General features: G+C 50.9%; 1 protein-coding gene across 1 annotated transcript in view; it reads left to right on the top strand.

Annotated features, from left to right (window-relative positions):
- The window catches only part of HYDIN (HYDIN axonemal central pair apparatus protein), a 273,502-nt gene that overhangs the window by 188,727 nt on the left and 59,149 nt on the right, over positions 1-25,626 (top strand). Inside the window, exons 24-39 of the mRNA XM_055145713.1 lie at positions 3,055-3,192; positions 3,868-3,954; positions 7,387-7,501; positions 7,732-7,941; positions 9,189-9,326; positions 10,739-10,916; positions 12,098-12,222; positions 16,872-16,996; positions 17,346-17,482; positions 17,656-17,783; positions 17,901-18,092; positions 18,400-18,549; positions 21,342-21,581; positions 22,338-22,506; positions 23,402-23,581; positions 24,052-24,225. Of these exons, the coding sequence (XP_055001688.1) occupies positions 3,055-3,192; positions 3,868-3,954; positions 7,387-7,501; positions 7,732-7,941; positions 9,189-9,326; positions 10,739-10,916; positions 12,098-12,222; positions 16,872-16,996; positions 17,346-17,482; positions 17,656-17,783; positions 17,901-18,092; positions 18,400-18,549; positions 21,342-21,581; positions 22,338-22,506; positions 23,402-23,581; positions 24,052-24,225 (2,486 nt within the window). The remainder of the gene's footprint in view (positions 1-3,054; positions 3,193-3,867; positions 3,955-7,386; positions 7,502-7,731; positions 7,942-9,188; positions 9,327-10,738; positions 10,917-12,097; positions 12,223-16,871; positions 16,997-17,345; positions 17,483-17,655; positions 17,784-17,900; positions 18,093-18,399; positions 18,550-21,341; positions 21,582-22,337; positions 22,507-23,401; positions 23,582-24,051; positions 24,226-25,626) is intronic.

Here is a 25,626-nt window from a genome sequence, read left to right as displayed (position 1 = left end):
GGGTGATTCCTGAGTGCATGAGCCAGGAATGACCCCTGTGCATCGCTGGGTGTGACCCAAAAAGAAAAAAAAAAAAAAAACAGAGAGCTCGTCTCATTTGATTGATCCACAGGTTGGTATTCATCAAAATCCCTCCCCGCTCCAAAAAAAAAGAACTCACCAGCTCTCCTGAAGAGCAGACATTCAAAGAAAACGACTTTTATTTTTCAGCCGTCCTGTTTTGAAGGTATTCCTAAAGCGCCGTGGCGCTTTCACCGCCCATTAGTGGGGCGCCTCCCAGAGCGTGGAGCTGGGGGGCCACCTTCTGGCACTTCCAGAGAAGTGTCCGCCCCGGGCTCCTTCCTCCACAGCTCACCTGACAGCCACGCGCGTGGGGGGAACATGGCTTCGAGGGTGTGGCTGGCAGGCAAATGTTGCTTCTCCTCTAGCAGGAATCAGGCCAGATCCCTGCCCCCCAAAGGAAAGGTCTAGAGTCCATACGGCACGTTGTCTGTTCTTAAACTGTGGATCTGATCACTTACATCCTTGGTTTGGGATTGGGTGCAGGGGTCACACCAGGCAGAGCATGCAAAGCACACGCCCAGCCCCCTGAACGCTCTCCCCGGCACCCCCCCCCAGTTCCCGCTGTGGGCCCCGCCTCAGGCGGCCAGGGGTGCCCCCACCTGCTGCCGTCACTCGCTGGCTCGCTGGGCCTCCGCTGTGTCATTTACAGCTTGAGGCCGCCTCCTGTTCCTCGCGCCTGCTGCTGGGGGGCGTCCAGGCCAGTGGGGCTAGCTCCTTAACTCTGCCTAAAGAAGGAGAGATAGCACAGCGGGTAGGGCATTTGCCTTGCACGCGGCCGACCCGGGTTCGAATCCCAGCATCCCATATGGTCCCCTGAGCACCGCCAGGGGTGATTCCTGAGTGCATGAGCCAGGAGTGACCCAAAAAGCGAAAAAAAAAAAGTGGGGTTCAGAGCACGCTCTGGAACTGGAAAATTCAAGAGAATAGCCCAGACTGATTCGGGGGTGGCCGCCCCCTCCCTGCTCATTGACTGACAGCCCCTCCATGATCCGGGGGTCACTAGCATTCTGGGTCTCTTTACCATGGCGCCCCTCCTCTCTACCAGGAGAACACGGCCCTCTGTGCCTGCTCACGCCATGGCCTTCTGGGCAGGCACTTCCGCTTAGGGCACCGGGTAAACACGTGCCCAGTGCAGGGTTCCTGTTCCCTGCCCTCCTCTGTGACCATTCTGCCACATCTGCCTTCTCGTTGGTGCCGACAGGAGGACAGAGCCTTGCGGGCGCAGAGGGAGAGAGCACGCCCCAGCACAGGTGGCTAAGAAAAAGACAAAACCCCAGACGGCAGCTCCCCGACCTGGGACCTTTGCCGACCCAGCAGGGCCTTTTCTTTACAGTTACAAACTTTCATGATTACATTTCGGTGTTCGAGGACCCATCCTCCACCAGTGCCCATTCACCACCAATGTTCCCGGTATCCCTCCCGCCACCCCCACCCCTTCCCACCCTCTGCCTCTGCGACAGGCACATTCCTTCTTACTCTCTCCTTTTGGGAGTTAGGGTTTATAATTTAGGTACTAAGTGGCCATCATGTTTGGTCCATAATGGCAGGGCCTTTTCCTCCAGCCTCCCTCCTGGAGGCCGGCGAGCCCAGGCCCAGAGGGCAGGTGAAGGAGAAGGCCTGGGCGGGTGAAGGAGAAGGCCCATGTCTGCACCTCCACCCTGCAGCCCTCCGGCGCCGTCTGAGAGACCCCACGAGGGAGTAGCAGAAGCACAGCTTTTGTTTTGAAGACAAGACAGCTGAAAGCAGGGCAGAAAATTCAAGCAGTGGACGTGGGCTTTGGGTTGTTTTTTCTTTCTTGTTTGCAGCATGCAAGACTGTCCTGATCCCAAGCCACACAAGAGCTGAGAGCCCCACCCCGAGCTCATGCCAGGCTGAGCCTGACATGGGCTCTGGAAGGACAGGAAGCGGAAGTGGGGCAGCTCTGTGTGGGCAGCTCTGCCAAGGAAGCCGTATTGATTTTTCTTGGTCACCCCGCACTCCTTTTAAAAATAACTGAACCTAGCCCTGTTTGGGCCAGTACCACAGGAAAGTAATCATCTGTTCCAGGGGGTAAAATGAAATTGATCCTTCCATTCCGCAACCCTTTACTGCCTTCATCGGGATCCAGGTCGCGGCTCGTCTGGTGGTCTGGGTGCCAGCTCGGCGGCTCTGCCCCACTCCGTTTGCTCCCACCTCTCACTTCCCAACTGTCCAGGTGGCCTTGTCAGCCGAGGTGTTGTTTTCTGCAGGTTTGGAGACACTCCATGGGGTTGTGTTTCCCCCGTGTTGATACTCCCACATTTTATATTATTTTCCTTTCCAGGGTGTGCAAATGTTGGGTGAGAGATCTATTATGTGGGACAGCAGTCATGCTGAGTCCCCACCACCACCCAGCGGGTGCCCTCGCCCTCAGCTGATACCACTGTCGCTGGCTGTTCTGGCTGTGTGGTCGCCCCGTATTCGTTATCAGCTCCAGATCTGACTACATTGCCTTTCTGACCCATGGCTGATCGGAAATCTGGCTGTACATTAGAATCACCTGGGGTGATCCAGAATCTAGAACCACATCTAGATTGTTAAAGAAAAAAATTAATTCCTAGACCCTCCCTGGGAACTACTGAGCCTGAATTTCCCCGTGGGGTACAGGAATCTTTGAAGAGCTTTTCAGAACCCTGATCAGCATGGGTCCTTTGCCCAGAATGGTGTGGTGTCAGCTAAGAGGTTGTCAGCCGGGGCCATCTGGTCTGCGTCAAGCCACATGGATACTCAGGGAAGAATCTGGGGAAAGTTCAGGCAGCCATGGGGGTGCAGGGGAGAGCCCGGCTGACTTAGAGGGTGTAGGAACCTCTACAGGAGACCAAGCAAGACTGAGACTTGAAGAGGGTATTTCCTGAGGGCCTGACTGGCCTGGTCTGGAATTTGGGACTTGACCTTGGAACCAAGTGCCCCCTGGCCCCAACTGCCAGGCCCTGACGTGTGCCTTGCTCGCCCCCCCCCACCCGACCCCTCTAGGTTTGAGAGACGCCTGGCGAAGCCTTACAGTGCCGCTGTATCCCAGGTGGAATCCAGCCCAGTGACGTCCCCCTCAACCTCCTCCCAAGTGGTCCCCATGACAGAGGTCCCAGAGACCAACATAGGTGATTACATCAAGTAAGTGCAAAGGCCACAGCAGCATGGATTTCCAGGACATTCTTTTCTCCACACTGACTTCTATTTACTCACCCCTGCTTATTCACCCATTAAAGTGTCAACACGTTATGCATTAGGCCCTGGCCTCGGCCTCCAGAATGTGAAGCTGAGACTCTCCAGCCCTCCAGAGTCCTGGGGGCTAGTGCCCTTCTGGTCACGTTGTTTGCTGCGGCCTCCCAAGGTCTGCAGCCAGTCAGGTCAAATGGCAAGCAGGGAGGTTAGGACCATTGGCTAAAGATCAGATTCCCAAGAAAAATCTCCTTAATGGTGAAATCCAACCTTGGGCTCTAGGGACACATCCGATCACGGACAGAAATGGTGGCGTACAGAATTTCCTATACATGAGACATGGGCTGCCAGGGCAGGAAAGGAAGATAGGTACCTTGGGCACCCAACCTGGGGTGGGTAGCACCGATGGTAATAGGTGGGCAGATTGATCAGTCCGATGCCCTGGACCGCATGTCGGGGACAGGGAGTAATGGCATTTCACCTGACCTCTCGAGAAAGGCACCCCTTGAGTGAGAGCCCACTTATTCTTCAGAGCACTGTAGATGGAGGTGGTCAGAGTATAAGCAATAGAAGACAGCAGGGCAGCATGGCTGAGCAAGTAATTCTTTGCGTCTCTTTAACTCCCAGGACCATCCTTATGGATGAAGAAATCATGTCCGAAGAAAGAGAACTCAAAAAGACGGATGGGCCCATGATGACGGCATCTGATGTACGGTTGCCTTGCCAGGGCCCTTTCCCAAGAACCAGGGCAGAGCCAGGATGGGGGTTTAGGCCTGGGAGAGGCTGTGAACCTCATCCAGGTCACTTCCCACCCAGGCACCCAGCGTGTCCCCTTCTTAGTGAGAGCCCTGCCCCCCCTTAGCAAACCTGTCTTCCATCATGGAAGTTCTGGGATCTCTAAACCCTCCCCTAGCCCCTAGAGGTTCCCAAAGGGGAAATGACCCCTGGTCAAAAAGGAAAGATCAGAAGAGCTTAAAAATAGTCACCCCAAACTTCTCTGAGACCCATAAGTTCTCCTAGACCAAGGCCAAGAAAGTTATCAGAGACAAGTTATTGGCCACAGATGTTTGCTAAAACATTTCAGAAACAAGAGAAGAGGGAAGTATTGTGTGGGTTAAATCGTGCTTGTCTCCCTCGTGGCAGTGGGCAGAGGTGGGGGGATTTGCTCTTCAGAGGTAGAACTCTGGAGTGGCACGACCACCATGGCATTTGATTGGGCAAGTGGATCAAAATTTTAATGCACAGTTCCTCAGCTGAAATATCATTCTCCATGCACACTTTGTAGCTATCCATGTACACTACAGCTTTGTTTGTAAAAGAGAAAAAAGGGGAACTTGGGGCAAGGGGACAGGGGGAGGGTGGGGACTGTGGTCTCAGGAAGTAAACTCAGGATCTAGCACATGCCAGCATCTGCTCTACCACTTGAAGCAAGTCCCCAGCCCCTGAAATCCTGGGTTTAAAGAGAAAGAGAGAGAGAGATGAGAGATATTTAAACTCATTTGGAGAGGGGCTGGATCGATAGCACAGCAGGTAGGGTGTTTGCCTAGCATGTGGCCGACCCGGGTATGATTCCCAGCATCCCATATGGTCCCCTGAACACCACCAGGAGTAATTTCTGAGTGCAGAGCCAGGAGTAACCCCTGTGCATCACCAGGTGTGACCCAAAAAGCAAAAAAAAATAATAATTTAAACTCATTTGGAGAAATCTCTAATGTATTAAGAAAAATATATTGCATGTATAATGGTTCAGGATGTTCTATCATTTGTGTAAAGAGAAACATGCCCAAGCATTTAAAAAACAAACACTCACTAAGCACATTTCTTACATTGTTCTAAGCATCATTTTTTTTGGCATTAAAACTGTCCCAGCCACCCTGTGAATGGGTCCTATTTTCTTTCTCTGTTTTGTGAATAAAGGGAACCATCTGCCAAGCATCATATTTATAGCAATCTGACTTTTAACCACTGTATTTATTCTCTCTCAAATAGTTAGAGATAGGTTTGCAACGCATGAATATCTCTGGAATAGAAGCTGTATCATGAGAGAATAAGATTTTTCTGTTTTTTTTTTTTTTGGTCACTATTACAGGACCAACACTATGACTGATTTATAAGGCCAAAAACTATTAGTTGAATAAAGAGCATAACCAAGTAGGATGCAGAAAAGATTGGACTAGATTCTCTGTTGAGAAACAAAGGCCTGGGGAGCAGAGATGGGATTTCACATTCACATAGTATAGCTTTTCTAAACACCATTTTGAATATTGTGCATTTATACCAAGAGCATATACCAACTGCTTTTATAAAGCATTTGCATGATGTTTATAAACATTCAGCTACATAGGTGTGTATATGTGACATGCACGCAGCATGCAACACAAGCATGCAACACATAAGCACTATCTACACTGTAACCTAGTGGCTTATTTCTACTTCTCTTTAAAATTTTCTTTATTTCCAAAGTAGTATTTTCTTTATTTCCCAAAAGTGCACACCTCTCTTTCTTTTTTTTAATTTTTTTGTTTTATAAAGTAGATGACAATATTTGATTACATTTAATATTCAAACACCAATCCCATCACCATTACACCTTCCCATCACCACATTTCAGATGTTTCCCTCCCAAACTCGATCCCTCTCCCAAAGCAGAACCAAAATAATATATTTTGTATTGCTTGTTATGAAAACCCGCTGAAAATGCTACAAAAAAAAGTATCCTTAGAGGAAAGAGGCACACCTCTCTTTCAAATGTTAATTGTTTTCTTCAACTTTAAAGCTGTTTATTGGAGAATTCAAAACTAAATGACAGAAAAAAATCCTCAAGACTCCAGCATTCAGAGAAAAAAAATGCTAAAATTTTAGCAAACAGCCTCCCAGATATCTCTGCATATGTAAAAATCTCAAAATGTATACCTGCTCACACTTTCTTTTGCTTTTCAATTTTTGTTGAGTCACAGTGACTTACAATATTGTCAGTGATAGAGTTTCAGGCATACTGTTCCAACAACACACCTACCACCAGTGTCAGCGTCCCTCCACCAATGTCTCAAGGTCACTTCTCACCTACCAACAACTCTATCCCTTGGAAAGTTCAATACTACTGGCTGAATTTCAGGATCTATCACCACTGACTATGTTATTCTCTGACTCTGCTCCGTGTGTGTGTGTGTGTGTGTGTGTGTGTGTGTGTGTGTTTATTGAATCACCGAGAGATACAGTTACCCATGCTTCTTTATATCACACATATGAGGGCGATCATTCTGTATCTATCCCTCTCCTTCTAACTGATTTCACTCAGATCAGTCACGTAGCTGTGAATTACACAATTTCACCTTTTCTCAAAGCCAACTAGTATAGACAATTGACCACAGATTCTTTATCCATTCATCTGTCCTTGGGTACTTGGATTGTTTCCAAATCTTGGCTACTGTGGGCCACACTGCAGTGAACATAGAATTGCAGTGGTTTATTGTTTGTTAGTTTGTTTCAGAAAATTTTGTGGGGGGTGTTGTAGACACCAAGAAGTGGAGCTCATACAAAAGCTCAGTTCTAAAGTTTTGGGAAAGTCTCGTAGAGTCTGAACAAGTCAACATTCCCACTATGGACAAGTGTTCCTCCTTCCCCACCCCATCACTAGTTATTTCTACTCTTTTGGATGTGTGCCAGTCTCGCTGGTTTGAGGTGATTTGGTTGTTGTTGAGATTTGCATTTCCCTTACTATAAGTGCTAAAAGAACATGCTCAGACTTTCAGAATACATATCCTTGTATGTGAGTGGAACTAATTTTGCACTTGGTAAAACATCATTAACATCAAGCCCCACCCCTTGACATACACCATCTCCTCCTCCACACACCCAGATACCACACACAGGCCATTTAAAACCATCTCCTCTTTACGGTCACTCCACTGAATCCCAGAGAGTTTTTCTCCCTTCTCTTATAAATTAACATTGCAGTGTGTCTCCTTGTCCTTGCCTTTGAGGCACTTGTCCAGTTTCCTCCATAGGATGAGGGAGAGTGGCATTGCTATTTTAAAACTAAGTACCATGACACACTCCTTTTTTCTGTCCATGGTGGGAAGGGGCGCATTGAGTCACTCCTTCCGAATGCGCACTAGCCTCTCCTAATACCTCTAACTTCTAGAGAATATTGAACTCTTTCGAAATAGAAAGAGTAGACCTAAACCAGAGCCAGACGGAGTTACAGGACTACATAGAGATCTTTCCGCATGAAGATTTGCTTTCCATTGGGATAGAAGAAGTAAGTAACAGCTCGAGGGTCCTGGCACCATCAGCTGCTCTCTCCTCTGACCTGCCCCCCACCAGAAATTGGAATGCTACTGCCATACATTGTGAGGGCATTGAGTGGGTCCCCTCTCATGGAGTCAGATGAGTTCAAAACAGAATAAGGCTGTAAACTTTCTGAATTCACTCCCCTGGTGGCCCTTCCTCATCACAGGTGCTCCCACTAAAATAGCATTTTCTCTGCAGGTCTTTGATATCTTGCCACTCTGTGGGGTGCTGCAGCCGTACAGCACCCACCAGATCTCTTTTACCTTCTTCGGCCACTGTGACATCATCGCACGGGCCAAGGCTCTGTGTGAAGTGGAAGGAGGGCCCACCTATGAGATCACCCTCCGGGGAGAGGCATCCCTCATCAGCTATTCCTTTGACACCAAGGACATAAACTTTGGATTACAGGTATTACCATCCATTGAGCTGAGACCACCAGCTTTTGCCTGAAGCCACGACCGCGGGCCTTGTGTTAGGGTCCCTCCTGGCAGCTCACCTCCTCCTCGTCGTGTCACCAACACGCCAGCATTGCTCCCTGATCTGCCTCTCAGAAGCTCATCCTCCCCCACTTCCCACGGTCTGCCCGTCACTCTCACTTGCATTTCCCGCCCCTGGCTGAAGCTCAGCGTATTAGACGCTGCCTTTGGCCACCAGCCCTCTGCATACACAGGTCCCGTCCACCGCCCACTTGTCCAAGTAGCGCTTACATCTTCCCAGTCTGGAGCTCACAGCTCTGAGGCACTTTCCGGAGAGTCACTTCATTGTCTGCGGCCAAACTTTCCCTCTCTTGCCTGTGTCACATTCCCCGGGAATTCTGCCTTCCAATTCTTGCTTTGCAGTAACTCAGTTCATTCCGTGTTTGCCCCTCTCTCCCTCTAAGAATTGGTGTGTGTACTCAGACCACAGTCCTTACCACATTACAGTGGAAACTGGATCTCTCCTAGAACTACTCCGTGTAGAATTACTGATGTGTGTGCCGTGTGTGTCTGTGAGTTAAAGACCATACCTTCAATCAGATGCACCCACAGCTTCTCTGGCATGTTGGCCGCGTGTAGTTCTACATGCTGGTTAGCTGGGATCCTTTGGGCATGGGCTCAGCTCTGTGCATTGTCTGAAGCAGCCAATCCTGGTCCTGGCTTATTTTTGAACCCCTGAAGTGGCCTCCTAGCTGCTGACTTATGCTAGCAAAATCTCCGGAAAAGGAGCTCATCTGGTCTACCAGTATGATCCCCTCCTCTGCATCAGAAAGAAAAAGGGGGGTGGGACAGGCAAGGGTCATTCTAAAATATTCTGGACTCAAATCTTATCAAAAGAAAATGAGCAAACCTTAGTGCAGAGGAGCTTATTTGAAGATCCTCTGATACTAGTTCTCTCTAGTGAAGACCCTGGGAGGTCAGATCCTCTCCCCAAGCCACCCCAACCTCTCACTCTGTTGCCAAAATACCTAATATTAGAGCCCCGTGTCCAGGGTCCAGTCCCTCCCCTGTCCCCATAGGCACCCCCATGGGTGACAGAGAAGTGGGCTGGCCAGTGCCTGCATCCTGAGAAGTGAAATCCTTGTGTGTGTGTGGAGGGGGGTGCACTGATGTCCCCCATCTCGGCCAGCACAAGCCCAGTGCCCCCAGGCCCTGCTCTGCCCCTTCTCCCCCTTCAAGCCCTTCGACCATGTCACCGTGAAGGAAATCACACTGAAGAACACGGGCCACGTGGGCTTCGAGTTCAAGGTACTGGCTGAGCCGCAGTCTGCCCCGGACAACCTGCTCCCTGGAGTGCCATTGCTGCTGCCCAGCTCGGTAAGAAGCCACCCACCCGTGGCCAGGTGATGGGGGGAACCTTCTGGCCCCTCCCTGCAGCCTGTGCCATGCCACCCAATGGCCCCTGTGGGGATGATAGGACGCCCCCTTCTTTCATGATTTGCTTTGTTTGTTTCAACACTTTGGCAAAGTTGCTCCTAACAGTTGTTTCAGACATTCAATGCTCCAACACCAACCCCACCACAGTGTCACCTTCCCTCCAATTTCCCATGCATCCCCCAAGCCTTCCCTCTTAGCAGGCACAATCAAATTTTCTTCAGATTGCATGCTCCAACAAAATGGCAAATGGAATTATCAAAAAAAAAATCAATAAAAGAGAATCTGTGATAATTGTTATATCTCCCAGTGGTGCTGCTGAAGTCATTGAGGATTTACTGAGCTGATTGGTGCTCGTTGAGCCTTCTGCGTTATTATTTTCATTCATTAAGGGCTGGTGGGACTCCACGCAACTTTCCCATCAAATTTTCAGTGCTCCGACTGGGCTGTCGTTGTGTGATGCGTGTCATATATGGTCGTGCATTTCAGGAGCTATGGAACAAGGACAACGTGGTGGCTTGGCAGACTGATAGGGGTCAGTTGAGGATCTGGGCCACTTGTATGCCAGAGAACCCTGGGTGTGGCTGGGGGATCTGACAGCCCCTTTCTTTTGAGCTGGACTTGGTTTTCAAGGTATCTCCATGAGATGTTGTCTCTATATCTCCCTTTGTCTACGTGTGCCAGATTTTCTGTTATCAAGCCCAATTCTTAAAATAAAAGCAAGTGTTTTTTACCAAGTCATACCCACCATACGCATGAATGTTTGAACTCAGAAGCAGATACAGGAAAATGTCTCAGCAGAATTCCACGTGAGAACTCTCTCGCTGGGAAATACTTGGCTCAGTACACAACATAAAGGTTGAGAGCGCCCCTCGCCGCTCTGGCCACCTCGCTCGGCTGCATGTCCGCTAGCCCGCAGAGGGAGAGTTTTCCCGGAGACCTTCCCATGGACTTTGGCCAGCGTATGTGCTACAGCCCATTCCCAGCACACTCCCGCTGGCATTGCCACCTGCCGTGTGCGCCCTGGGGAGCCTTGTGTGTGCCTGGGGAGCAAACACTGCCAATCTCATGATGGTCTTCCTTTGCTTCTTCCTGATTCCCTTGGAGCATGAGCCTCCTCTCCTGGGTTCATTCGTGACTCACGGTTCCTCTTTGCCCTGTGCCTGATCTCTATGCTTTCTCTATTATTTGCTTGTATCTTTTTCTATTATCTGTTCTCCTCGCTCCTGAGGACGGGATTTTGCAGGGAGGAGCGGGAGTACTCATAGGCTCTGGGGAGCACCTACCCCCAGCCAATGTTTGGGGGTGGAGAGTCCCACCAGGGCTAACGCTCCCTCTGACTTCCTGCTGTACAGGCTTTCATCGGTTCCCAAAAAGAGACAAAGCTGAAGATTTACTACTTACCTGGAGTCCCTGAAATCTTTCAGAGGAGTTTCCAGATACAGATCGCCCACCTGGAGCCAGAGAAGATCACTCTGAGTGGGGAGGGGGTCTTTCCCCGAATCAGCGTGGACCTCCCCAGGAACCTTAAGGGTACAAGGACCTGCTCGTAGTTCCTTCCCCTCTGGGAGTCAGGAGAGCAGGCGGGGCCTCCTCGGGGGAAGACAGGTGACCACACACCGTGGCACTGGCATTTCTCGCTGGTCCCCTTCGGGTTATTCCTCAGTTGGCAAGAAAAGTCAAGAAGTGAAATCAACTTGGGAACCCAAATAGGGAGACCAAACGAGGCCCACAGCAGTCCAGAATCAATCCCCCCAGGGGCTGGAGGGGTGGCTCAAAGGGCTTGTACACAAGGTACAGAATTCCCTGAGCACAGCCAGGAGTGACTGTACAACACACAGAACACAGACCTCGGAGAAGCCCTGAGCACTGCAGGGCGTGGGCCCCAAACAAGCCAATGAAAAAGCCAAAGAACAAAAGCAAGACAGCAAAACACCCTCCCCCCAACCTTTGGTTTTGCTAGCACTGAATTACTTAATGGGAGAGCTTTAGGTAATTTCTCGAAACAGGACTCACGGGGCATTCCACTGCCAAGGCCTTTCCCTGGTGCCCAGCTCCCAGCTCTCTCTGGTGCCCTTTGCCCTGCGTGCACCGCAGGCACGGTCTCCAAGTACACACCAGAGGGAGGCAGCCCCTACTCCGGCTCCTCCTCCTCCCACAGTCCACGGCTTGGAGGCCCATTTAGACTTTTCTTGGTTACCTTCTCAGTGTCCAGCTCAGACTTGGGCTCTGTTCCTGCAGGCCCTTGTCTGGGCAGACCCAAGAGTCTTTTAGCCAGAGATCTCTTTGACTCTTCTCCCTGAGTGGGGGGAAAGGAGGTGGCTCAAGGGAGCCATCGAAGACTAGGGTGGTATTCAGTGGCCTAAGCACCTGCTTTGGGTTTGTTCCTGAGAACCCCAGTAAGATACCCCCACCCCAAGCAATGAGCTGGGAGTAGCCCTTGAACACCCTCGGGTGTAGCCCGAACGCAAAATAAGACAGAAACGAGGAGAGAGCTGTCGCTTGACTCCACTCTGAAATCCACATTCCCTGAGGCTCAGCCCACGTCCCAGAGCCACTGGCCCATCTCCTGGCGATCATCCACTAAATCTTGACACTCTGCTCTGTCAGTCCATCCAAGACCACATTACATGCACACGCACACACACAGAGCACCTCCCTGGCTCTGGGCATGGGCAGAAATCTTCCTCTTCTAACTCTCCTTCCCCGTGCAGGAGCTGAAAAGTACCAAATCTTCTTGAACCAAGCCAGAAAAAACCTAGAGAAAGAGTACAGCAAGTATGAAATTTTTGAACACTTGGAGATCACAGAGGAAATGCTGGATGATGAGTCTTCGGAGGTAAGAGGACCATTTGCAGCAGAAAGAACAGTGTGTGGGCCAGGGCGCAGGGGTGTATATCCCTAGAGCAGGAAGGATGAGAGAGTACTGACGCGGAAGGGAGCACGGGGATGGCAGGGAGCTGGAGAATGTAAGTGGAGGTCTGCGGACCTGAGAGGGTTTTCAACTTTATCCTGAGGGTGCAGCAGGAGCCTCGGAGGGCTTGGAAGTGGGGTGTGCATCTTAGAAAGGTTTCTCTGGCTGCCAGGTGAAATTCTGAGGCATTAGGCGGAGGGACAGGAGTAGATGTGATGGGTTTAAAATGGAGGGTGAGGGCCGGAGTGATAGCACAGTGAGTAGGGCATTTGCCTTGCATGCGGCTGACCCAGTTTTGATCCCCAGAATCCCATATGGTCCCCCAGCACTGCCAGGAGTGATTCCTGAGTGCAGAGCTAGGAGTAGCCCCTGAGCATCACTGGTTGTGACCCTAAATAAATAAATAAAATGGAGGGTGAGGGCACATTGGGGTCCCTGGAGGACAGAGATGGCTACACTGGTAGTGGATGCAGTGTTGGGGTACACTGGTGGGTGCAGTGTTGGGGTACACTGGTGGCGGGTGTGTTGTTGGGGTAAACCAGTGGTGGGTGCGGTGTTGGAATTATGATATGTTAGGAGCACTGTTGTTAGTGGTACTGTAAATCATAGAACCCCAACCAATACGAAATTTACAATAAACAGAAATAAAGGAGAGAAAAGATGTGAGTTTGCGGAACGAGGATGCAGAGGGTTGGCAGTGGGCATGGGGCAGTCAGTGAAATGGTCAAGGGTTAGGGTTTGAGTGTGGGTGTCTTACTTAGATGACAACCGGAGGGCCATAAGATAGAGAACCCCACAGGAGAGCCAAGTGGGAGGGCTTGGAAGGAAACACCCTCAGATGCTCCCGACTGCCTCCCGGATTCCTCATCCAAGAGGAGGCGTCCTCTGGGGAGTCTAGCTTCTGCTGTGGGCCTAGGGAGAGGGGCCAGAGGGGGTGGTTGGGATCAACAGGCAGCAACTGTCCCCACTGGAAACAGTGGGAGTCCCCAGGAAGTGCGTGGAGGGAGCATGGAAGGGGGTGGATGGAGAACAGAAACCTCAGGGACCCCGCAGCAGCACTGGGAAGAGGGGACGTCAAGAGGTTCTGGCATATATAGTGACCTTGGCAAGAGCTGGACGCCCGTGTCCCACACACACCAGCTTCTGTGTGCGCTGTCCTCGAAGGGGGTGTGTGCGCAGGAACCTGCCCCGAGTGGCTTGGGATCATTGGGTGTTGATAAGCCCCTCTGAAACCACACTCCCACCCCATCCCTGAATGATGGGGGTTCCAGGGCCCTCTTCCTCGATGGTTGTTAGAAGAAATGGTTCCCCGGAGAAAGGTCCTGGTGCCAGGGTGCTTACTCGTGTAGGAAGGGTTCTGTATACAGCAAAGGGACAGAGAAAGGACTCACGGAGCTTGTGAAGTCAGGTCTCTCCTTTTCAGCAGGGAAACTGGTCTTTGTCTTGATCCTTTATACCTGCCCCTTCCCAGCCCTGACTTCCCTGCCAGCCCCTAACCTGTTCTCAGTACTTGTACTGAGAGTGTCAGGTACAAGAGTATCAGTACCTGAATCCTACAGTAGAAAGCGTTGAGTGGGCTTTTTCCATTCATCACAAGGTCCTCGAGTCCCACTGTGTGAAGAGCTCAGTCCTTTCTTAACTGCTGTCAGGGGCTTTCTTCCACGAGTCCCATGTCTGGATGGAGTTGCCGTTGGCATGTAACTATGATGCCCATTTCAAGAACTCTGACAGTGACTCGGAGTTTGTGTCCTGACTGCAGAATTACAGTCAGTGGAGTTTCCATCCTTCATCACGTTTTCTCTTGTGAGGAAAAAATTTTAAAACCTACCAATTCTTCAGACCTAATCTCTCTGCACCTTTCAGCCTTGTGACCCGTGCTGTTAGCTGTAAATTCAGCACTATGTGGGCGTTCTTCAGGATGTGGATTGTGGAGCACAAGTTGTGCAGCTCCGGAAGTGCCTCACAAGCATCTCCCCCAGTCACTCCTGCCTCTGGCGACAGGCAGGTGCTTGGTTTGGCTCAGTTGCTTTACTTCTTAGATGCCCCACAATTGTGAGGCTGTATCTGTCACTATCTTCTATCTCTCTTACTTTATTTTGCTGACACTTTCTCTCAGAGTCACTGAGGGAAGAATTTCCTTCTTTTGTATGACAAAAAAAATTAGATATATATATACATACATATATATACACTGTATAGCTCACACTCCTTTTTATTTGCTTTTTATTATTATTACTGAGGTACACGGTTTATGATAGTGTTCATACTTACACTCTAAGCAGACAGTGTCACTGTACCACACCAGAGTGTGAAGATCCTTCCTCCTCTGTCCCCCGCTCCCCACCCATTGCTTGGTACCACCAGTTCTGTGGTCAGAATCCAAGTGTTTTTTTTTCATTGATACTGTCCATTCCTTTGCCATGTTTCTTTATATACAGCACCGGAGTGAGTTTGTTCAGCATCTAGACAAATACTGACTTGTCTTCCAGCCACACCCTCTAGTTCCATCCCAGTCAAAGCAGGCTGCAAGGTGCCCTCTCTTCTCACAGCTGAGTAGCGCTTCACTGTGTCTGTGTGCCACCGCTCCTTTCTCCTCTCCTGGGTGGTTGCGTACTCACGTGGTTCCATGTCTTGGCTACTGTAAACAGCGCATGAACATAGGTATGCATGAATCTGTCTGAATTCGTGTTTTTGTGTGGATAGGAAGGAATGGAATTGCTGGGAATTATGATCGTGCCGTTTTTTGTGTCCTGAGCATCACACAGTTTTCCCTGGAGGCTGAGTCAGACACCGTTCCCACTGAGTGTGGCGGTCCCTTTCACTGCAGCCCACCAGTACTGGGTGTGTTAAGTCTCTTTGACACTGGCAGTGAGATGATGCTTCGCTGTTCTTTTGACATGCAGTGCCGTCAGAACCCGCACTGAGGAGCACCTCGCCCTGTGCCTGCTGTTCTTCTGTGTGTCTTCTCTGAGAGTGCGTCTGTTCCTTCTTCTCCCTACTTTTTGATGGGGTTGTTGGATTTGCATTAGTTTTATGAATACTTTATATATCTTGGATATTGGTCCTTTGTCATATGCATGGTGTGCAAATATTTTCTGTTGAGTGGGGTGTCTTTATTTTTCCCCTTTTGGGGTGGGGGTTGTTGGGAGCCATATCTGGCAATGCTCAGGGCTTACCCCTGCCCAGAGTTCAGGAATCCTGGTAGGGCTTGGGGACCATCTGTGTGCCTGGGATTGGCCTGGTCAGTCACGTGCACCGCAGGCACCTCAACCCCTGTGCTATCTCTCTGGCCCCTGTAGAACTAGGCTCTGGAGACCTGGGGAACCTGCAGTAGGGGGTGGGGGTCCGCAGCTTCCAGCAAGGGCCTGGCAGCAGGCACACACCTCCAACTGGAGGTGCCACTTTCATGGCCGGACACCACGGACCCCCCCTTGGGCTTCCAAGAAAGAATCTCCTGAGTCATTGGGGTGGGACCCCCTGAGCCACTCTCCCCTCCTGCCCCCCGTGACCCGTCCCAGCCAGCAGAGGTTCACTCGGCCTGACTGTGAGTTTCAGGCTGGGTTGGGCCGCACCACTCAGGGGCCTGGGTCACAGCAAGAGCAGCAGCCCACCCCCGTGCCCCCTAGACAGTCCCACCCCCACAGCACTCTCGGCAGCCCCATCCCTAGATATCTTTAACTTGAGGGGTTTTTTTTTGGTTGGGAGGGGAAGGGAGTACTTTAGAGTTTGTCTATAACACAGGAGCTTCTAATTTGATGTAGTCTCATTTGTTTGATCTTTCTTTTCCTTTTTTTTTTCTCCCAAACCATTGTGGACACCTCTAACGTGTCAGTATCCTGAAGGTTTTTGCTCCCATTTCCCTTGATGGATGTTGTGTTAGTTAACCTTAGGGTCTTTATTCAAATTAACTTTTGTGTATGGTGTGATATAACGATGCATCAAAACTATGTGGTGCAGAAATGAAGGCAGACTCAGAGCCAACAGGATAAAATCGAATGCCCAGAAATAAGCCTTCACATGAACAGGCAAGTCATTCAAGACAGAGGAGCCGGGACCATGGAGCCGAGGGAGAAAAGTTTCTTCCAGAAATGGTGTCAGGAAAACAGTTGGGTCATAAGAGAGGAAACTGGGCTGCTATCCCCTTTGGTCTCTGCCCCTGGACGCTTAAAATTCTCCCCAGGTCCAGCAGTGAACACAAAGTTACCAGTTTTGGTGTTTTTTTTTTAGTTAGTATTTTTGTTTTCTTTGGATAAATACACAGAAGCGGGGTGACTGGACCATGTGATCGTCCTGTTTCCCGCTTTCTGAGGACTCTGCCCCTGGCTGCTCCAACTTCACTTATTTTTATTGCTGAGAGTATTCATGTGTCAGACACCTAGTTTAACCCTTCCCACTGCCATGAAGGGGCTAAACCCCCAAACACACTCACAGGTCTGCACCACTGTAAAGAGTGCCACCACCCCTGTGGTACCCAAAATTCTTCCATCCTTCTCCATGAACAGACATGTGCCCCTTGGGAAGAAGCACCCATGCCATTATGGAATATGACCCTCTGCTCCTGTCTGTTGCTCCAGATAAGTGCTCAGATCCACATGGAAGTGGAGCGGCTGATAGTGCAAGACTACGCCAGAGAACACCACAGATCCATCCCAGACCCCACTGAGGACATCGGTCATCGGTGGCACCGCAAACTATCCAAGTGAGTCACCCTTCCGTGAGGCTCGGGGCCAAGCAGAGAGGGTAGCGCTGTGTGCCCCCTTTGACCCCGAAACAAGGGCTGACTCTCCAGGTGGAAATTTCTCCCCATTTGCCTGCCAATGGCATCAAACCCACGAGGCCGGTTGCTCCGAATTGGTGAATGTCCCAGCCTGACTTGCAAACCACACAGGTCCGTGCTGAGCATGTCTTGAGAGAATTCCTGAAACCACAGTGCGAACTTGTGGGATATGAGCTGTCTTCCCCTCCGTAGACAGGGACCAGGCGCTGAAGTAGGCGAAAGCCTCACGCTTTGAAGGCGACTGCTAAGGAGAGCTTGTGGGCTGTTTCAGAGTCCAGCTGCCAGAGTACATCCTGGACTTCGGCTACATCATCCTCGGGGACATCCGAACCCACATCATCAGGATCACCAACACCAGTCACTTCCCAGTGTCTTTCCACGCGGACAAACGCGTCCTTCACGACACAGGTAACCTGGCGGGGTCCCCCTTCCTACTGCCCTTCGCCATTCCCGGAGGCAGTGTAGAAGCTCCTGTCTGCACTGGCCTTCTGGTGTGTCGGTCCTGCCCCTCTGGGATGAGTTGAGAGAACACACTGGCTCTGCCTCTCTCCCACGAAGGAGCCCTGTCTGTCTTGCTCCAGGCTTCAGCACGGAGCTCGACCGGGTCAAGAACCTGCCTTACTGCGAAACAGAAACCTTTGAAGTGAGATTTGACACCCAAGGGACCACTCACTCAGTGGGGAGCAAGGAAATCCTCCTGCCCATCAAGGTGAGGACTCAGGCCCAGCTTCCGGCTCAGCTGCCCCCCCCGTCCCCACCCCAGGAGCCCCCCGATTCTCCCCAGTCCCCAGGCCATGTGGTCATTTCGATCTTATGTCTGCCCCAGGTGGTAGGAGGACCCACAGTTTACATTTTACTCCAAGCCAAGGTGCTCATCCCCGCCATGACGCTGTCCTGCGGAAAGGTAGAGTTTGCCGCAATCCAGTGTGGACAGTGCCTCGTGGAGACCATCCAGCTGTCCAACCAGCACCAAGTCCCCTGTGAATGGTTTGTCAGCGTCTCGAAGCCTGTGAACAAGGTAAGCGAGTGGTGGCCCAGGCATGGCCACCCACCACTTCCCTCTCCACTTTCATTTTCATGCTCCTCATCATGCTCTCCACTCCCAAGACTTCCATCACCCACAGATTAAAATCTAGGCCCTCTGCCTGGCACCCCAGGGCATGTCAGGGAACACTTTGGTGAATGTCTGCTTCACCTCCTGCCCCTGCACCCAAACACCGCCTGCCAGCTGGGTCCTAGCAGAGGGGGAGGGGAGTCATGAGGAAGATGGGTACACCCATTCTCCGTGGAAGACTGTCACTAATTGTCTCCCATCTATTAACCAGCTGGAGAAGCACATGCCCAAGTACTTAAGACGAAGACTGTGTGCTGAGTTTAAGCCGAAGGCTCGGATCTTTGAGATCCAGCCCACTTCTGGGATCTTGGATCCTTGCGAGAGGTTCAACGTGCAGGTGAAGTTCATGCCCAAAGAGGAGGTAAGCTACCAGGACTGTTTCCCCCACCCCCACTCTGCTACTCCAAGGCTCAGCTGGGTCTCTCTGGAAACTTCGAGTCATCCGTGCCTCCCGCCCATGCCAAATCTAGGCTCAGGGGTCTCTGGCAAGGAGGCGCGTGGCCTGCTGGGTAAGAGCAGCAGCTCCACCATCAGCTGACAGTTCCTAACGCACAGACTTGCAGGAGCAGACCTGGGCAGTATTTGGCTTCAACCTTAGCGCTGGGATGCTCTGGGCAGAGCACACAGCCTCACTAAGACCCCATCTGCTCAGAGCAAAAATGAAAAATAAAATAACATGGCAATCCCGAAATACAATAAGCTCCAAAAATTCAGGAAAAAAAATCACATAAGTTTTAGACCCTAACTGATCAGGCACACAAGTCCCTCTGAACCCATGTGGAACTATTTAACATTTCTGGGCCTGCTACATTTGCACTTAAAGATTGCAACCACACAACACCCTAATCACTCCTATCTAATTATTTAAAAGAATTTTAAATTTAAAAAATTTTTTAAAGATTGCAATTATAGAAATACTGCATGTTTGGTTACAGGGGCCCTGGCCTGCTGAGAATATGAGGCTATGTGCACTGTGTGTACTTAAAAAAAATTAAATTTAAAAAACTTTGCCTCTAGAATTTCAAGTAAAACATTATCAACCCACAATAGTTACTTCGTAGGGTCATTTTGAAGATTAAATGAATTACTGTGAATAAAACACAGAGCATATAGCTCTGCATGTTGTCCAACTATTTTAACTATTATTGCAGGGAGTTGTGAAAATAATATAATAATAAGTACTTCCTGGTGGACAGTCTCCCTGGGTCTCACAAATGTTTCTTTTGTGAATACCATTAGCAAAGAACTTGGTGAAAAATAATAAAATCCTCTGACCACAGGAGGGACCTCAAGAGGTTACACCGTAAAGAATTTCATACAAAGCTTAAGGCATTTGGGAGCTAGGTTTTATTTTGGTTTTGTTTTATTTTTGTATTCTTTTTAACAAAGAAGAAGAAGGAGAAATTTGAGTTTTATAGAATACCCATGGTCCACTTCCCATCTAGCTGCTAGTGGCTTGAGGAAGGGCGTGAGACTGCAACACAAGAGGCAAAGCAGAGACTTTGAATCTGACTCTGAAATCAAGCCCGTTTCTAGCATGTTAGAACATCCCCCCAGCCTCTTTAAATAGAAGAGAATTGGAATAGTTGTTATTACTGCCTCCCCAAGATTTGGTATGTTTTACTAAATGAGGGAGCAAACATAGTATTTTACAAACAGGCAGAATGCAAGGGTAGTCCACCTGACACAGGGAGTGACCCCCAAACACAGAGCCAGGAGAAGTCCCTGAACACCGACAGTGGCCCCAAAATGAAGCAAACACAGTTGCACAGTTGCCGGGTTGATGCTGGAGGAAGTCGGTGTGGGAGAGGAAGTTCTCAGCCAATGACCCCCAAGCCGTCTGACCACAGCCCCTTCCCCACCGAGGCCTGCAGCTCAGAGAACCAGCAAGGACCATTCAAAGAACTCTTAGAAGGTCCAGATTATTTTGTTAGGGGCCGAAGCGATTGCACATGGCCGACCTCGGGTTCAATCCTCAGCATCCTATATGGTCCCCCGAGCATCTCCAGGAGTAATTCCTGAGTGCAGAGCCAGAAGTAACCCCTGAGCATGACCCAACAAAACAAGCCAAAAAAAAACTTCGTTGGAAAATGAATAAAATGTTTTAGAAATATCCATAAAAATAAATAAAAATATACATGTCCGGGTCAGATGGTCCTGAGCCCACCGCTTTCCAGGCAACCTCTTAGCCAGTGGTTTGTTCTTTTATTGCCTTCAAAAGATATCTTTCTACATGTGTCCACATGTCCTTACACATTCACTCCATCTGATGTTCCCTCCCGGGCTTGCACTAAGATATCCTACAAATCATGTGAAGCCATGGCCTCCAGACCCACAGAAGAACCCAGTGGGCCTCCAGTCAAATGTGCAGAATCCCAGCCCTACCCTAGTGAGTCAAGGTCTCTTGAATGGCTCTGCTCTTAACAGGCGTCTGAGGCCAGGGGAGGGTAGTTGGTACCACTAACCGCTCGTGGAACAGATTGTCCCAGCTGATCCCCCCAACCCACCGCTTACCTCTGCCCTCAAATAACGGAAATATGCTCATTCGGAATCTCCAAGAGAGGTCGGAGTGGTAGTACAGTGGCAGGGTGTGTGCCTTGCACACGGCTGACTGGGTTTGATCCCAGGCACCCCATAGGGTCCCCTAAGCCCCGCCAGGGGCTCCCTGAGCACATAGCCATGAGTAAGCCCTGAGAACCTCTGTGCATGGCACTAAAGAAAATCTCCAAGAGATCTCGAGGATTTGGGCGCAAGCCAACTGCTGGGGTGGGGGTGGGGGGCAGGGTGTCAAACACTGACAGTAGAAGGGCAAGAAAGCTGTTGACCCAGCTTGTGCTGGTGGAGAATGGGGTTTGGTCACACTGGGAAACGAGGAAATGAACAGAATGCACCTGTCACGGTGATCCCTACCCAGGAGCCAGGGACCTGGGGCCTTTATACAGCGGGGCACACGGGAGTCTGGAGGCTCTGAGCATGGCACCCTGAGCTTCCCTCGGCCAGTGAGGAGGAGTGACCCTTTATAGGACCCAGCATGCGGATACGGTCCTATAAAGGGTGTGCAGCGACCACAGGAGAAACCTTCTCTGTCTGTCTCCCGGGGACCGATGGTTTGCAGACCCACACTGGAGTTGGCTGTTCTGTCCTGTCTTCCAGAAGTTCTACAGTCAAACCCTGGTGTTCCAGATCTCGCAGAGTTCCCAGAGGCTCCCACTGCTGGCGCAGGGCTGGGGCCTCGAGCCGCGCTTGGAATTCAGCCCCTCCATCCTGGAGCTGGGGCCCCTGCTGCCTTTCGCCCCTGGAGACGAGATAGAGGTGGTGGTGAAGAATCCCTGCAACTTCCCCATCGAGTTTTACTCCTTAGAATTTGACCAGCAGTACCTGGTAGAAGAGAAGGTAAGCGGAGGCCGGCGTTCTCGGCACGCCTCTCCACAGCCACCGCTGTCATGGGACATGCTCCCTCCCACTGGCTCTCTGCCCTTCCTCCCTGACCCCTTTCCTCACCCTCATTGTCTTAAGAAGGATCCCTTTGGTCACCCTTCCCGCCCCACTGGCCTCGACCCGCACAGTTTGTTGCTGCTTTGTCATCACTATACAATTCAAAACACTAATTGAGAAATGAAGCGTGTGTTCATGGATAAAATTCTACACTAGGAACTGTGTAACAGTGATCATTATATTTAGGTGAGTTTCTCTCAGACGGCATAGATTTGGATCTTTTAAAAAAAAAATAGACTCTGGGGGGCTGGAGTGATAGCACAGCGGGTAGGGCATTTGCCTTGCACATGGCCGACCCAGGTTCGATTCCCATCATCCCATATGGTCCCCTGAGCACCGCCAGGGGTAATTCCTGAGTGCAGAGCCAGGAGTGACCCCTGTGCATCACCAGGTGTGACCCAAAAAGCAAAAAAAAAAAATAGACTGTGGGAGGCCAGAGAGATAGTGCAGTGGGCAGGGTAAGTTCCTTCACGTGTGCAACGCGCAGATTCAGTGGAGCTCAGTGAAGACTCTGCCTCTCTATGAAGAGGAGGTCACAATGAGGACCCTGCCCTTGGGAACCCAGACAGTTCGTGCACACACCCAGCATGCCCCCCGCCCGCCCCCCCCCAGTCAGGGCGAGCACCCCAGGAACAGAGCGGCACCTCCCTGCAGATCCTGCGAATGCTGAAGGGCTACGACGCCTACAACACCCTGCTGCTGCCCCCCCGCCCGCCGGGCGAGAAGCTGCCCCCCGAGATCTACGAGTACTACAAGGAGGTGAAGCGCTCCAGGGAGGAGCAGATGAAGATGAAGTACCTGGAGAACCTGGCCCAGGACAACGGTGAGGACTGGGCAGGCGCCCCGCTCAGCCTGTGCTCGGTGCGTGTGCGTTGCCCCTCGAGGAGCCCAGACTGCACGCCCCGCCCGCCACTCTCGCTCCCGAGAGCCCCATTCTCGCCTCCCGAGCCTTGATGGGGACAAGGGATCATGGTGTTTGCTGGCAATGGGCACAGCCACTGACACGGAAGGACGGGGGTTCCGGGGAAGGGTCTGTGTGCTGAAGCAAAGGCTGGGGTCTCCACGGGGTCTCCATAGAAGGCGCCAGGTTCAGATCTAAAGGGTAACATTTACAGTTGCATTAAAGTAAAAAGTAAAGGGGCAGGAGGGATAGCACAGAAGTTTCAGCCTGGTCTGTACATAGCCTGTCAGGGTTCGATAGCTGGCACCCCATATGGTTTCCAAACCTCACCAGGAGTCATCCCTGAGCACTGCCGGGTGTGACTCAAAAGCCAAAAAGGGAAAAAATAAAATAAAACCTAAACAGCTGTGGTCCTTTTCTGGCGCCATAAATTAAGCTGCCGTTTCCCCCATCTCTTTCTTTGCCCTAACTTCTCTGGAGCCAACCAGAAGATTAATTTGGAGGGGGGGGGGCTATAGTAGTGTTACCATATAGAAAGGCAGAGAAACTTGGACCCCCAAAGGACTGCGGTTCTCGCTTCCTGTCTTGTATTCTTTCAGCGGTTTGTTTTTATTTTCTTTTTGGGCATCACCTGGTGGTACTCGGGGCTTCCTCCTGACTGCCCTCAGGATCAGTCCTGGCGTACTTGTGGGACCATGTGGGTCCAGCCGCATGCAATGCCCAGGGTGTGGTCACCAGCTGCATCACCTCCCGCTCCTTCCCCACACGTCTCCCCGGCCCCTCTGCCAACTCCGCGCTGTCCTTCACTCCCGGCCAGATGACGATGACATGCCCCTGTCAGACCACGGCACCTCAGGCAGCACGAAGCGGACGTCCCTCAGCCAGGGCGTGTCCGTTACATCCAACATAGAAGAGCGGCACATCGCCATGGTTGATTCCAAAATCTATGCTGAGGAAGAGGACGATGAGGAGAGCCTGGAGAAAATGTTGTTCCAAGGTGAAGGAGCCCCTCCCTGCATGGGTGGCCGGCCCTGCCGAGCCAGGGGACACTCAAGGGCTCCCTGTCCATAACCATGCAGTCCCCGAGCCCTGCCGGGCACTCCTGTGGGACGGGCTTCCTGCAGGCCTGTGTCAGCCAGTTCCCTCTGAGCCGTGTTCCCAGTGTAGCTCTTTCCCACAGGAGACGTTCCCAGACCTGGGACTCAGTCAGAGCCGGGCCAGAGAGCCAGCTTGGCAGCCTGCGTGTGTGCCATGTGCACCAGACACCCCTGTTTCAACCGCCAGTACTACACACACACACACACACACACACACACACACACACACACATACTGCTGAATGTGACTCTAAAACAAAAGACAACCCCAGTACCTGCATGAGGAAAGTCGCTGCTCTCCCTCAGAGCCCGTGTCACTGTCGCTGTGGCACACCCAGTGCAAGCCCATACTCGGGCACCTTCTGTTGCAGTAGATAAGAACCAGAGCTTGGACAGCCACTCCACAGAGGAAGTCGGCGAAGTGGAGAGCAACCCAGTGAACAAGGCCATCGCCCGCTACCTGGGCATCGACATCTCCCCCGAAGCCCGCATGGCCAAGAACCGGAAGGGCATCGTCATCATTGTCCACGGGACACCCCTGTCAGGTATGCCTCGAGCTTGGGGCAAGAGAGGCTCCTCTGTTTGAAACACGCGTAGAGCAAAGCATTATCCCCCAATGCATGAAGTGAAGGAGAGCAACCGCAGACACAGTGACAGAAGGGATGGGGAACACCCGTCCTGATTCTTTCAGTGGTTTATTATTTTCTCTGGGGGCCACTCCCAGCGGTGTTTGGGGTTTATCCCTGACTGGGTGTTCAGGGATCAGTCTTGGTGGTGCTCTCAGGACCACAGGGGGTGCCAGGGATGGAACCCAGGTCAGCCGCGTGCAGAGCAAGTGCTGTAACCACTACACTATCGCTCTGGCCCCTCCTTTATTTTTTTAATATCCTAATTTATCTGTTTTTAATTATTGAATCACCATGAGATACACAGTTACAAAGTTGTTCATGACTGGGGTTCAGTCATACAATGTTCCAACACCCATCAGTTCACCAGTGCATTTTCCCCATCACCAATGCCCCCAGTTTCCCTGCAAGCCCCCACCTCTATGGCAATTTCTCTCTCCTCTCTCTCTCTCACTCTCCCTCTCTCTCTCTTTCACTCTCTCTCTCCTCCCTCCCTCCCTTACCTCCCTTACCTCTGGGCAGTATGACTTGCAATACAGATACTGAAAGGTTATCATGCATATCCTTTACCTCCTTCAGCACTCAGTTCTTGTCCAGAGTGATTATTTCCAGCTACGATTATTATTACCCTGAAAGAACCTCCGATCGTTGGGAAAGACGAGTAAGGAGAGGCTGCTAAAATCTCAGGGCTGAGTGTAATAGAGACATACATTACTGTGCCCGCTGGAGTAAATCGACGAACAACGGGATGACAGTGATACAGTGATCATAGTGGTCCCTTCTCTGTCCTAACTGCCCTCCAGCCCCACATTACTTGTGGCCAGCTTCCAGTCATGCCCAGTCCTCTGGCTCCTGTTTTTAATATCCCACAAATGAGTGCAGTCAGTCATTCTTTGTCCTCTCCTTCTGACTCATTTCACTCAGCATGTCCATCCATTTACAAGTGGCCCCCCTTTCAATGGTTTAAAAACATCAACACATTAAAGGCCCACACCTGAAATTGTCAGTGAAAACCTTTTGACTTGGCGATATACATCTTCTAAAACGTTATCCTAGGAAAATAATTATAGCGTGTAGAAGGAATGACGACGAGTGGCCACTGAAGCTTCAATCAGGAGTATTTTTCAGTCAATAGTTGGTACTCCCTGGCGTTCACTCTGCAGACATGAGTCTCTCCCCGACTTTGCAGCACTGTTCTCTGGAGTCGCCTCTATCCTTTGGGGGCACAAATTTCCTTTACTTTTGGTCCCTCCTCCCCTACCCCTCCTCTCCTCTCTCTGTCATCTCACACTCTCAGAATTAGCATCCTCCCTCTATGAA

The sequence above is a fragment of the Sorex araneus genome, chromosome 8 (genome assembly GCF_027595985.1).
Source record: "Sorex araneus isolate mSorAra2 chromosome 8, mSorAra2.pri, whole genome shotgun sequence".
Taxonomy (NCBI): Eukaryota; Metazoa; Chordata; class Mammalia; order Eulipotyphla; family Soricidae; genus Sorex; species Sorex araneus.
The sequence above is the reverse complement of the archived record's forward strand: the minus strand, read 5'-3'. Positions and strand labels throughout refer to the sequence as shown.